Here is a 13,363-nt window from a genome sequence, read left to right on the forward strand (position 1 = left end):
ATGTCCTTGGACAGCTGAATAGGTAAACAAACTATGATAATGATACATCCATAACATAGAATAACACCCAGCAATGAAAAGGAACAAACAATTATTGATACAGGTAACAATCTGGATGGACCTTCAGGAAACTATGTTGTGTGAAAACTGCTGAGCTCAAAAGAGTATAAACTGTATGTTTTTTTTTTTTTTTTTTTTTGAGACTGAGTTTTGCTCTTGTTGCCCAGGCTGGAGTGCAATGGCTCAATCTCAGCTCACTGCAACCTCCACCTCCTGGCTTCAAGTGATTCTCCTGCCTCAGCCTCCCAAGTAGCTGAGAGGCACCCGCCACCACACCCGGCTAATTTTTTGTATTTTTAGTAGAGATGAGATTTTACCATGTTGGCCGGGCTGGTTTTGAACTCCTGACTTTAGATGATCCACCCACCTCGGCCTCCCAAAGTGCTGGGATTACAGGTGTGAGCCACTGTGCCTGGCCCACTGTATGATTCTTTCATAACATTCTTACAATAACAAAATTATAGAAAGGGAGGGCAGATGAGTGGTTGCCCTGGTTAAAGAGTGGATGGGGCAGGGAGGAAGTAAGTATCCTTGTAAAAGAGCAAAGTGAGGGATGCTTGTGGTAATGGAAACGTTCTGTATCTTCATATCAACATCAACAGCTTTGGGCTGACAGTGTACTCTAATTTTGCAAGATGTTACCATTAGAAGAAACTGGGCAAAGTATACATGAGATCTCTGTATTATTTCCTACAACTGCATATGAAACTATAACCATCTCAAAATAAAATCTTTAAGAAAGGAACCATGAAATGATTTCAGCAAAAGATTTGTGAGATCTTTATATAGAAATGTTAAAGAAAAGTTAAGCATATAAAGAGATGTGCCATGTTCTTAAAGAGAAATATTTGTTATGTGTAAGATGTCAATTATCCCCAAAAAGAGTTAATAGAATTGTGTTCAAGTCCAGGTTATTTGCAGGGGACTGACGAGGTCACCCTAAAATGTATCCAGAGAGCAAAGAGCCAAAGGTATTAAGGAAACTCTTTAAAAAGAACGCCGTGAGGAAACTTGCTCTCTCATACATGAATTAGCACGAAACTAGAGTATCTAGATTAGAATAGCCTTAGTGTGAGACAGATGAACAATGGAACAGAACAACCTAGAAACAGACTTGTGTCTAGATGGACGCCTGACAAATTTCGTGTTGCATATCAATGGGAAAGAGCTGATCTAGTTAATATGGGCTGGGATAATTGAACATTAATATGAGAAAAATAAAATTGCTTCCTTACCCCCACCTCACCCACAAAATATCAGTTATACAAAACTAAACTGTGAAAAAAAAGTAGTTAAATGTTTACTAAAATACTACAGGAGAATATCTTTATGGTCTCAAGTTGGGAAAGGATTTATTAAACAAGTGCTAACTATAAAAGAAAATATTAATAAATTTTGACCAAATTAAAATTATTTACTTCGGTTCATGTGAATATATAATAGAGTAAAAAGAAATGTAAACATGAAAGATGATTTTAAAAACCTATAACTAGCAAGATGAGTGTCTAAAACATATACTTTTACAGAATCAATTAAAAAAACAAGCAAATTTTTGAAAGAAGCACAAAAGACCTGGTGAAAGGCATTTCTCATCAAAGGAAATGAAACTGGTCAATAGATGTATACAAGATGCTTAGTATCGTTAGTAATCAGAGAAATGAGGATCGAATCCGAACGAAACACTACTTCATCTTCATCATGTCATACTTGCAAAACTTAAAAAAATCCTAACAGTACAAAGTGTTGGTGAATTGTGGAGCACTAAGAACCCATGCCTACTGTAGGTAGGATAATAAACTGGGCCAAACCTCCTTGGAAATCGGAAATTGGAAAGCAATGGGCATGAATCAATAAAAGTACAGATGAGCTGACCACAAGACCCAACTGTTCCATTTCTAGCATATTCCATGAGGACCCCTTGCACCTGTGCATCTGAAGACAAGATCGAGAATGTTCATGGCAGCGTTTTGTTTTTTGCATTATTAGAAAATCTGGAGATGACCAATGTATCCATCAAAGGGCTAGTGCATCAGTAAAAACTGTGATAAAGTCATACAAATGGGACATTGCGTAGCACTGAAAAACAGTAGACATTGGCTACACAAACAATGCTGAGCAAAAAAAAAAAAAGAAGACACGGAAGAGCACATCAAAGAGCAATTTAATTTTTCTCTACAGGGTTAAAGCCGGTAAACTATAAAGGTGAAGCTACAAAGAAAAGCAAGAGAACTGACATGAGTGAATACTAAATGGGATGGAGGTGACCCTGGAAAGGGGGCAGGTAGGAGATGCCTTTGGAGAGCTACACCCCAGGACTTGAAGACTGTTTTTTACTGTTCCATTTTTTAACTCATGCAGAACTACATTATTTTTCAAATTGCACACACACAACATATACGCCCTTTTATTGTGAAGCGTGAGACTTTACAGTGAAAGTACATAATATTTCTTACAGCAGACGTGGAGCCCCGGACAGTCCTGGGCAGGCTGCTCTGCCATTGGCCACAGGAAGCATGGGACGAGGTAGATGGCTCCACTAGGCTGGGCAGTGGCGAGCACAGTACTGGCTAAAAACAGGGAGGGGAGGGAGGGCCAGGGAACTGGGAGGTTTAGAGACCAGAGGAGGAAGGGAGGAGGCAAGCATGATGGGAAAGGTGAAAAGAGAGAAGAAAGGAAAAAAAGGGGAGGAGGAAGGAGAGAAGGAAGAGGAGGAAGAAAAGGAGGGAGAAAGGAAGGGAAGGAAAAGAAAGGAAAGATATAAAGACTTACTGAGAGCCTTTTTTGGGTCAGTGAGGTTCTGGTCCCATTCCCACAGACACAGACCCTACTGGGCCCCCAGCTGCGGGGGACCTTGAACAAACCCCTCTACCTCCCTGTGCCACAGCTTCCTTGCCTGTGACAAAGTCTAGGAGTCCCAGACTGCCCCCGACACAGAGGCTCCTGATGACCATGAGTGAGAAGTGCCTGGGAGAGACAACACCCAAAGGGACCAGTCATACTCACTGAGACCCCTTAGACCACAGCTGGTTCTCCCAGTGAGCCCTTGGAGGACAAAGCGTCCACTTGTCACCAAGTCTAGGGTGTCCATACATCACCCGCCTCCCCCACGCACACAGAGCAATGGGACCCTGTGGGCATCTCTGTGGTTCCCCTCGCTTGCACTGTGGCATCTGCATGGTTTCGGATACTAGTTTGAGGAGAGGGCCAGGGAGTACCCGCCGTGCAGTCCTCGCAGACGCCACTCACAGCCTCGTCTCCATGGGATGATGAGCCATGTTAGGGCTCTCGATTACTGGGGACACCGAGTTCCCTATGTTGTTTAATTATTCAGTTCTGTACTCTCATTTCACAGATGAGGAAACTAGGCTCGAAGACACTTTGTTGCCCAAGATGCACAACAAAGCAGAGCTAGGATGGAACCTCGTTATGCCCAGTTGCCGACCGGGAGCACACCGGACTCTGGGAGGAGCGCTGGTGTGGAAAGCCGGGTCCCTCCGATCTTGGTCCTCAGGCACTGGTAACACGCCAGCCTCAAGACAGCGCTGCCCACAGCCCCGGGCGGCTGGGCTCAACTGCACGGGGAGGGGCGCCCACAGCGCAGGACTTGGGTCCCAGGCTGTTTCTTGCACCAACCAGCGGAGAGGCCTCGGGCCTCAGTTTCCCCATCCGCCCACGCAGGGAGGCCGTTGTGAGCCCTAGGGGTTTCTCACGGGCCCCGCCCCGGGGGTGGGGCCGGGAGTGATCACGTGGAGGGGCGCCCCGTCCCCCGAGCCCCGCCCCTCCTCGCCCGCCCCCGCTCTCGGGGTCCTCCGCCCAGTCTTCGTCCGGAGTCAGAAGCCCAGAGACAGCCGAGGGCGCCGTGGGGGCTCGGGACGCTCACGGCTCCCCAGATCCCCGCCAGCCGTGCAGGAGGCGGACCCTCCGCGGTAGCGGCAGCAGCGAGGACTCGAGCGCGGGCGGCAGCAGCGGCGGCGGCAGCGACACCATGGATCTCTCCTTTATGGCCGCGCAGGTAACTGGGCGCCCTCCCCACGCGCCCCAGGCCGCCAAGTTTGGGGAGGTTCTGGGCCACCGTGTCGCCCTCCACGCCGGGGCTGGACCGTGGCGCCCGCCCGCTATCCGCGTCCCGATCCTTTGTCCCGAGCGGGGCATCCTCACCTGGTGAGCGCGTCGGGGGAGGCGATCGCGGCTTTCCAGGGTGGGGCGGGAGGGGCGCCCCGCACCCCCGCGGCTCCAGCTGTTCCCACCGGGGCCCCTCTCGCCGGCGGGGAGGCTGTGAGGAGCCTGGGCAGCCCGAGTCACCTCCCTGCCCATCCCCCACTGCTGTCCCCCTTCTGGGGTCCCGGAGCCCTCCAAGGCCGGGGCAGCTCAGACACGCGGGAGCGCAGACTGGAGGACCGTCTCTCTCTTCCCCAGTGTTTTCCCGAGGCGCGGGTAATCTGTCTCTTGCTGGTGACCTCGGGCGTCCCCTCTGACGCCGCCTGAGGAAGGCGCTGAGACCCGCTTTGTGACCGTGATCCGCCAAGCGTCGAGGCTCCTCGGTCGTTTGTCCTGTTTTGCTTTGTGTAGAGTCTGATGGGCCACCAGTGCCCAGCGCGGCCAGAACCCTCCCCGATACAAACAGGTTCCCAATGGCCGGAAAGACAAATGACCTCTCACAGCTTGAATTTTGCTCCAGCAGAATCCCCTGGAGTTCTGGGCCTGGGTGATGATTCTGTTTCTGTGCCTTTACTCTCTTGAGCCAGAACAAAGACAAACCCCGGATTTCCCCATCAGTCTGTGGCCCTAGAGAAGACCCAGAGCTGGCTCCAGGGAGGGGCTGAGTTTGGCTTGGGAGACTAAGTCCCAATCTACCAAAGCCGCATCTTTCACCTTCTCTGGTTGTGTTGGTTGGTTATGGTGGGAGCAGAGGGGTCAGGGGACCACCGAGGGTACTTTCTGTCTCCAGGATGTGTGGCAGGGACCCCATCTGCTGCTGTGTTCTTTTACAGGGATTGAAGTTTGAGGGGACACTTTCTTTTTCCCCAAGCTTCACCTGTGGTGGAAGCCTGATTGAAAAGTGACAGCAAAATCCAGACTATGTGTGGCCAGTGAGTCTGCAAATGGAGGCATAAAAGATGCAGAAGCCCCAAGTTAGCTCTGGGGGTCTAGATCCTGGCTCCCCCACAGACTTAAGTTTTCCATGTTGCTAGTTGCTCTTCTGATCATCGCTGCCTCCCCTCTTTTTTTTTTTTTTTGCCTGATTTTACATCTCCTGTGCCTAAATCCATGCTTATAAATATTGTCATGTAAACATCGTTTTAGATAATGATGGTTTTAGCTACACGAAAACTAAGGAGGCTTTCAAGGAGCTGTGTCTGCCTTGCCTTCTGGATCCCACTGCACCTCCGGAATTTCCATGGTTACAAGATAAATTGATCCTCGGTAACCCTGGAGCTGACTGGAGCATCAGTGGCTGCCATAGCAACTAGACAAAATAAACATGAAGCTTTTTAACATCTACAGGCAGAATCTGCCCAGAGACCAGGTTCCTATTATTCTTTTTTTTGTTTACAATGCACATTCCACTTGGTCAATGTATTCTCCTTGACACGTGTTTGACGTTAGTTACATGCACAGTACTGTGCTGGCTGCAAGGAACAGAAACATGAAGTATCACACACATGAGAACAGATACTAAGGTTTGCTGGGCACCTACCACATGCCAGACACTTGGCACTTTGCATATTTTATCACAGCAAATCCTTACAAGTCCTTGGCAGAGACCCGGTTTTACAGGTCAGGACACTAAATGAGATTAAATAATTCGCCCAAGGATATGCCATTTGTAAGGAGGAGAACTGGATTTCAAATCTGGGCCTGAGTATCTGCAGAGCCGCTGGGTTTTCCACTGTATTGCTTCATCATGAGAAAGATACGATGTAAGGTACAGGACAAATCTATTTCAGAAAGATTTATCTCTTCTCCTCCCGCCAGGAAGTGGTCTTACCACTATGCCTTTCTAGTAGATTGCTTTCTGCTATTGATTCGTCCCATTTATCCCCGTAAGGATGGGAACTGTTACTTCCCTACCTGCAGCACTTGGCGGTGCTTGGCTGGAGCAAGTGCTCAGCCCCTGCTCCAGGTGTGCCCTGCGGCCACCAGGTGTGTGTGACAGTCACTGTCTCCCTGTGCAGTCTATCCCTAAGCAGTGGGCAGTTTGCAGAGAAACGTTGGTGCATCCATCCATTTACTTGCTCAGCAAATGTCTAGTACCTGCCTTGTGACAAGCTCCATGACAGGCACTGGGACAGGGATGCTGTGGGGCAAACTTGAATGGGACGTAGATTTTCTTTCTGTGTGTTTATAAAATCTTGGAGAAATGATGCACCTGGCCAAGAATCCAAAGTGGGGAATGGCTCAAGTGCTGGGTTGAAGAAGGTGCCCAGCACATAGTAGCTTCTCAAGTATTTGTTAGAGGATTGGATGAGGACAAGATGTGTGTTCACAAAAAGACATGAACAGGAAAAGACAGTGAGTTGGAAGTGTCAAATGCCAGTGCCACTGAACAGCTGTCATCATCAGGACTTGGAGAATGGGGGCTGTAGATGGATTAGAACTATAGGCAGATAACTCCTGGCGGGCCTGGAGTTAAGACTGTTCTAGGTGGAGAGGTATCGAGGTAGGAAAGCCCAGGAAGTATTCACAGAGTCCTTCAGAAAGCTAGAGGATAGGGATGCAGCAGGGCTGGGAGAGAGAGGCCAGGGCCACATTATAGAAGGTGTTGACTGCTGGGATGAGAAGTTTGCTGCAGTGAGAATCAGTAGGCAGTGGGAGCCATTGCAAGTTATTGAGCAAGGGAATGGGATATAGTTAAAGCAGTCCCTTGGGAAAACCCCAATCCATGCAGGGAATAGAAGCTGGAGGGATGCCTGGGGCTGGGAGTGCATGCTTTTGTGATTAACTAAGTCAGTGAAACCAGATCCGCGTGACTCCAAGCCCACGATTTTTCTTCCCCATGTTGTTAAATGGGATTCCTGTTATTGGCTTAAGAAGACCCAGAATGCATAAGCCATATTAGAAAGATTTTCCACTCAGAAGCTAAGCATTAAATAGATATCCTCCTTGGATGTACAGAGTAGACACCAGTTATCTGGCAAATCCTCTTACGCAGAAGTGCCCTCCTTGGTGAGGTACACATGGCTGTGTGAGGGTATAAGAGAGGCTGCAGGCACTGAGGGTGTGCTTGTGGGCCCCACCTTACCTCTGAGCCCTGGAGGCTCCCAGCTGCCCTCTCCCCAACCCTGGAAACACCCCAGCCCACTCCACACAGTCCCTGAGTCCCGGGAGACTCTGGAAGATGTGAGCAGTGAATAAGGGCATTCATTTTTCTACGGCCAGGGATGGTCAAGAGGACAGGACCACCTAGACGCCCGGTGGGCTGGGGACAAGGTGAGAATCACAGCCTTTCAGGACTGAGTCCAAAATCCCTGTGTTGTTGGTGGGGTCACCCAGGTTTAAAGACAGCCTCCATGCATTCCCTCACTCCCTCCTGGACACGCTTGCTGCCCACCACTTCAAGAGTGGGAATCTCATTCTCCTCCCCTTAAATCTGAGACTGGTCTTGGTGAAGAGAAAGTCTAGTGGCTTTCTTGGTAAAGAGAATGCAGTATTGGTGACATTCTGTGGCTAGGTCCTAAAAAGCCCTAGCTTCCACTTGGGCCTGCTGGGATGCTCACTTGCTCCAGGGGAAGCCCACATCATCTGAAAAGTGCAGTGACACTGAGGCCATCATGCTGGGGGAAGGGAGTGAACATTTCAGGAACCTTCTGTGTGCTGGGCCGACACTCATGACAGGGGAATGGGATGGACGACAGAGGCAGGAGGGCTCCTTCACTTGTTCTTACTGTAGACTCTCCTGTGAAAGCATGCCTCGGGTGTAAGAGCTTAACCTTATTTTTGTCTTGCACTGTCCCGTCCCGATAGTGAGTGGTTTCAACCCAGTGGTTCTCAAATGTTGTTGCCATCAGAATCACCTGGGAGCTTTCAAGAGTCCTGCTGTCCAGGTCGTACCTCCGATACTCCTGTAGGTTCTAGGGGCGGGGGCCGGGCACCAGCACTATCCTAGCATTTCTCAGCTGATCCCAGTGTTCCATTAAGGGTGAAACTCTGAGTGTAAGCCCACCCTATAGGATACATTCACCCTCCCACTGCCCCCTCCCTAGATGAAACAGATCCCTGGCTCTCTGGTCACCCTCAGGTCATTAAAAACTCATGTGGTCCCTGGAAGTCATCTAACACAGTATGGATTCAGCAACTTAAAATGTTTGGACCCAGAATGACATAGCCTTGGAACTTGCTTCAACACTAAGCTTCTCCCTCTCTCAAGACCACACCTGCCAGAGGTGGGAAGCCTGCATTTGAGGTGGGCGCCTTTATTATGCACATCATCGAGAAAGGGAGATTTGGATGGATAGCCAGTGAGGCTCAGCCGGCAAACAGAGGACCAGGAGTGGAGCCACATCCGCCGAAGCAGAGCCAGGTTTCCATGTCATCGCGGCACCTTGTACAGCCCTGCAAGAGCTGGAGGGACTGGGGACCCTCCATGGATCAGCTTCAGGGAATCACCCATCCTCTGATCCACCCAGGTAGTTGTGTTTGTATACATTTTAATTTTGTTATCATTACTCTTTTTTTATTTTGAGGCAGGGCCTTGCTCTGTTGCCCAGGATGGAGTGTGGTGGTGCGATCATGGTTCACTGCAGCCTTGATCTCCCAGGCTCAAGCAATCTGCCCGCCTCAACTGCCTGAGTCTCTGGGGCTACAGATGCATGCCACCATGGCTGGCTAGTTTTTTAAAAATTATTTTTAGTAGAAATGAGGTCTCACTGTGTTGCCCAGTCTGATTGAGAGCTCCCGGGCTCAAACAATCCTCCTGCCTTGGCCTCCCAAAGTGCTGGGATCACAGGCGTGAGCTATTGTGCCCAAACATGTACATTTTTAAACAAATTCTTGAAGCAGTCTCTATCAGTTTTCTAGGGCTATGATAACAAATTACTGCAAACTGGGTGGTTTAAAACAACAGAAATTCATTCTCTCATGATTCTGGAGGCTGAAAGTCCACAGTCCAGGTGTCAGCAGGGCCAAAGTGGTCTCTCTGAAGGTGCTGGGATGGCTGGAATCTGTTCCAGGCCTCTCTCATAGCATCACGGTGTTACCTGCAGCCCTTGGCATTCTTTGGCTTGTAGACACATTGCTGTGGTTTCTGCCTCCATCGTCACTTGGCATTCTCCCCGTGTGTTTCTCTGAGTCTCTTCTTATGAGGACACCAGCCATATTGGCTCAGGGCCTATCTGATGACCTTAACATGATTACATCCAACATTTGGAAGCAGAGTCTCTGCAGATGTAATCAAGTTAAGATTTTGACATGTTCAAAGGACCCAGGGGTTAGAACTTCATTCTACCTATTGAGAGGACACAATTCAACCCATAAGAGGTTCTGAAGACCCATAAAGCATAAGCATCTTGGCCCTCATATTAGCAGCTGTTGATCTTAGAGCAGCAGTGAACAGATCACTTATTTAAACCTCAGTTTCATCATCTGTGAAATGGGGACAAAACTGTGTCCTCGTGGAACTATTGATTTAGTCACTTAGAAAATGTTTCCTGTGTGTCAGGCCTTCCCTGCATGGAGTGCTGGGGGGAAGGCATGTGCCTCAGAGCCTTCCAAGTGATAGATAATAAGATGGGGTAAACACAGCGGCCCCAGGAGCCCAGAGGTCAGGGAAGCCTTCTGGGAGTTTTGACTTGAACTGAGTTTGAGAGACGCATGGCTGTTATGCAGACATAGGAGTGAGGGTGATTTGGGCAGAGGGAACTGTGTGCACAAAGGCAAGAGAGCTTGAAACAGTATCTCCTGTTGGGAGTGGGAGTTCCAAGTGGCCATTTGGAACAGAGAGGTCAGGTGGTGAGGGGCGGGCATATGAGGCCAGGAAACCCGGAACTAGCCAGATGACTTCATGGCGTGAAATGGGATGGAGTGGGGGCTCGATGCCCTGGCGAGCTCGGCCAGGCTGGCCTGGAGGAGGCTCTGGAGCTCTAGCCCCTTGCTCGTGCCATACAGAAGCACAGGCATAGGGCCACAGGTGCTTCTAAGAGAAAGCTGAAATTCTGATTTTCTTATGCACTCTGGGTTTTTAATGTTAACAACTAATTAGAAATTTCTAACAGACCTACCAATCATGGTGTGGACTGTTTCTGTTACTGCTTATGGCTTCATTCACTTAATGGCTTGACACAATCACTTATTGTGCTCACGATTTTGTGGAATCAGAACTGAGGAAGGGCTCGGCTAGACAGTTTGTTTATGCTCCGGTGGCATCAGCTGGTACAGCAGGCGCTGGAGTCTAGGCTTCCAGCATGTAGCTTCCTCAGAACTTGTCTGGTGGCTCCAGGCAACTTGACCACTCTCTCCTCTTGGGATTTCATCCTGCAAGGGCTTTTTCAGGCAACTTGGGCTTCCTCCCAGTATGGAGGTCTCAGGGTTGTTGCTCTTCTTGCATGGTGCTGGCTCCCCCGAGAAAGAGTGTTCCAGCAGTTCCAGGTTAAGCTGCAGGCTTCTTAGAACCTAGCCTAGAAGTCCCAGAATGTCATTAACCCTACATTTTTTTAGTCAAGATAGTCTCCAGGCGAGCCCAGATTTAAAGGGAGGGAGTCAGATTCCAGCTCTTGATGTAGCATGTGTCTGGGAGGGAGGGACAGAATGGATGGTCATTGTGCTTGGGGACTGTCTACTACCTGGACCAAACAGAACAGGTGTGTGATCTGGATTCATCCCAGGGCTGCTGGTGTATTATCTCTAGACTAAACAGGGCTGTGTAGACCTTGGGAAAACCTTAAAATACTGCCAAGCCCAGTAGAAAAGTTAGTTATTACTAAGGGGGTAGGCCATGACTTTATTAGGTTGAACCATGTGAAATTGCTGACATTTGACTGTTAACGATCATTTTATTTGGTTCAACTTCATATGATGCCCTTCCCCATAGCTAAGACAGTTTTAAGAGATAACAAAATCATCTCTCCAATCCGAAGAGATGTCTTGTGTGTCTTTTTTCCCCTCCGTAAAAAATAATTAAAAAGTCTGCTCGGGGAGATCCAAGTAAGCTTCCTGTGTTTGAGGAGCTGGGAATACGCTCACCTCTCTGTCTTTCACCTGTCTCTCGGAATCTGGCCCTTGCTAGTTGGGAGGATTCAGTCTCACCTGCATATTAACATCGTGTTAACACTGGGCCTGTCCTTCTGGGAGACAGCACACGTGTATCTAATCACAGCTGAGATGCTGCTCCCCTGCTAATTCCTCTTCTCTTCACCCACAGGACCTTGAGAGATGCACAGTTAATTTGCATTTTAATCATTTTTCACGGAGGGGAAAAAGACACAAAAGACACCTCTTCGGATTGGAGAGGTGGTTTTATTATCTCTTGAAACTCTTAGCTGTGGGGAAGGGCCTCATTCTGACAGATACACAAGAAACTAGCAGAAGTTGTCCGTCCCCAGAGGAACATATCACAGCCCAAAAAAGTAGAATTCCAGGGAGTTTGGCAGTCTGCTTCTTAGCAGTCAGTGAGTGCTTCTTTTTCTTCAAGCAAGAACTATCGTTAAAATACAAATTGTCTATTATCGTCAGTGTTTTTAATCGAAGGGCCTGTTTGGTGGTACTTCAGGTTTCCATTGCAAAGATTTAAATATTTTATCCTTCTAGTTAGACCCGCTTCAGGAGAGGCTATAGGGCTACATTCTATGCAGCGGTGTAATGAGCAGCTAAAGAAGAAGTAACATTCCAGTGATTTTTGTAGACCAAATTTCTAGTGTTTTAAGATTTCAGACATTTGGCTTGAAACAGTGGAATCTCACAGAACTAAGAGAACTGGGACATCTGCAGGTGGGTGGCAGGTCTCCAGTGAAATGCTTGAGTGTTCAGGGAGCACTTGCTGTGTGCCCTGTCCTGCTCAGGTCCTGTACCCCAGCTCTTTCTACATTGAGTGATGGAGACCCATCTGTGTTCACTCCCTCCTCACTGTGTCCTCTGAAGACACCCTTGTATCTTCCATCACAGCCACCATTCAACAGATGCCTTTGAGGTACCAGACAAGCACTGTGCTGAACAATACACAGAATCTCACTGAATCCTTACAATGATCCCACAGAATAGGCATGTTCAGATCCATTTTATAGGTGTGGAAACTGAGGCTTGGAGGGCACACAGCTGGGGATCAAACACAGATCTCTGTGTCACATCAGCCTATTATTACTATTATTATTTTTTTGAGATGGAGTCTCGCTCTGTTGCCCAGGCTGGAGTGCAATGGTGCGATCTCAGCTCACTGCAACCTCGGCCTCCCGGGTTCAAGCAATTCTCCTGTCTCAGCCTCCTGAGTAGCTGAGATTACAAGTGCATGCCACCATGCCAGGCTCATTTTTGCATTTTTAATAGAGACAGGGTTTCACTGAGTTGGTCAGGCTGCTCTTGAACTCCTGACCTCCGTTCGCCTTGGCCTCCCAAAATGTTGGGATTACAGGTGTGAGCTACTGTGCCCAGCCCAGCCTATTATTTTTAAGACCATTTTTAAAGAGAAGTTTTAGGTTCACAGAAAAATCAAGAGGAGGGTACAGAGATTTCTCATATGCCCCTCTGCCCCTATTCATGCACAGCCTCTTCCACCATGAGCATCCCCACCAGAGTGGTGCATTTGCCACAATCGATGAACTACATTGACACATCAGAATCCTCCAAAGTCCGTAGCTTACTTTAGCGTTCACTCTCTGTGTTGTACATTCTGTGGGCTTGGACAAACATATAGTGACGTGGATCCACGTTATAGTGTCATATACAGTGTTTTCACGGCCCTGAAAGTCCTCTGTGCTGCAGTTTTTCACCTCTCCCTCCCCTCAATCCCTAGCAATCACTGATCTTTTTACTGTCTCCACAGTTTTACCTTTTCTAGGCTATCACTCAGCATGTAGCCTTTTCAGATTGGCTCCTTTCACTTAGTAATATGCACTTGAGGCTTGATAGCTTTTTCCATTTTATGTTTTATTTTATTTTTTATTTTTTTGAGATGGAGTTTCACTCTGTCACCCAGACTGGAGTGCAGTGGCATGATCTCTGCTCACTGCAACCTCTGCCCCTGGGTTCAAGTGATTCTCCTGCTTCAGCCTCCCGAGTAGCCGGGATTACAGGCACCCGCCACCACTCCTGGCTAATTTTTGTGTTTTTAGTGGAGATGGGGTTTCAGGTTTCACCACGTTGGCCGGGCTGGTCT

At 48.4% G+C, this 13,363-nt stretch overlaps 1 protein-coding gene across 1 annotated transcript in view; it reads left to right on the forward strand.

Moving 5' to 3' along the window:
- Positions 1-3,892: 3,892 nt before the first annotated feature.
- CUNH14orf132 (chromosome unknown C14orf132 homolog) overlaps positions 3,893-13,363 on the forward strand; it is a 47,616-nt gene continuing 38,145 nt past the window's right edge. Inside the window, exon 1 of the mRNA XM_064375198.1 lies at positions 3,893-4,072. Coding sequence (XP_064231268.1) covers positions 4,046-4,072 — 27 coding nt within the window. The 5' untranslated portion in view covers positions 3,893-4,045. The remainder of the gene's footprint in view (positions 4,073-13,363) is intronic.

This window comes from Aotus nancymaae, unplaced genomic scaffold, assembly GCF_030222135.1.
Source record: "Aotus nancymaae isolate 86718 unplaced genomic scaffold, 86718_ANA_hifiasm-v0.15.2.pri h1tg000011l, whole genome shotgun sequence".
In the NCBI taxonomy this organism is placed as follows: domain Eukaryota; kingdom Metazoa; phylum Chordata; class Mammalia; order Primates; family Aotidae; genus Aotus; species Aotus nancymaae.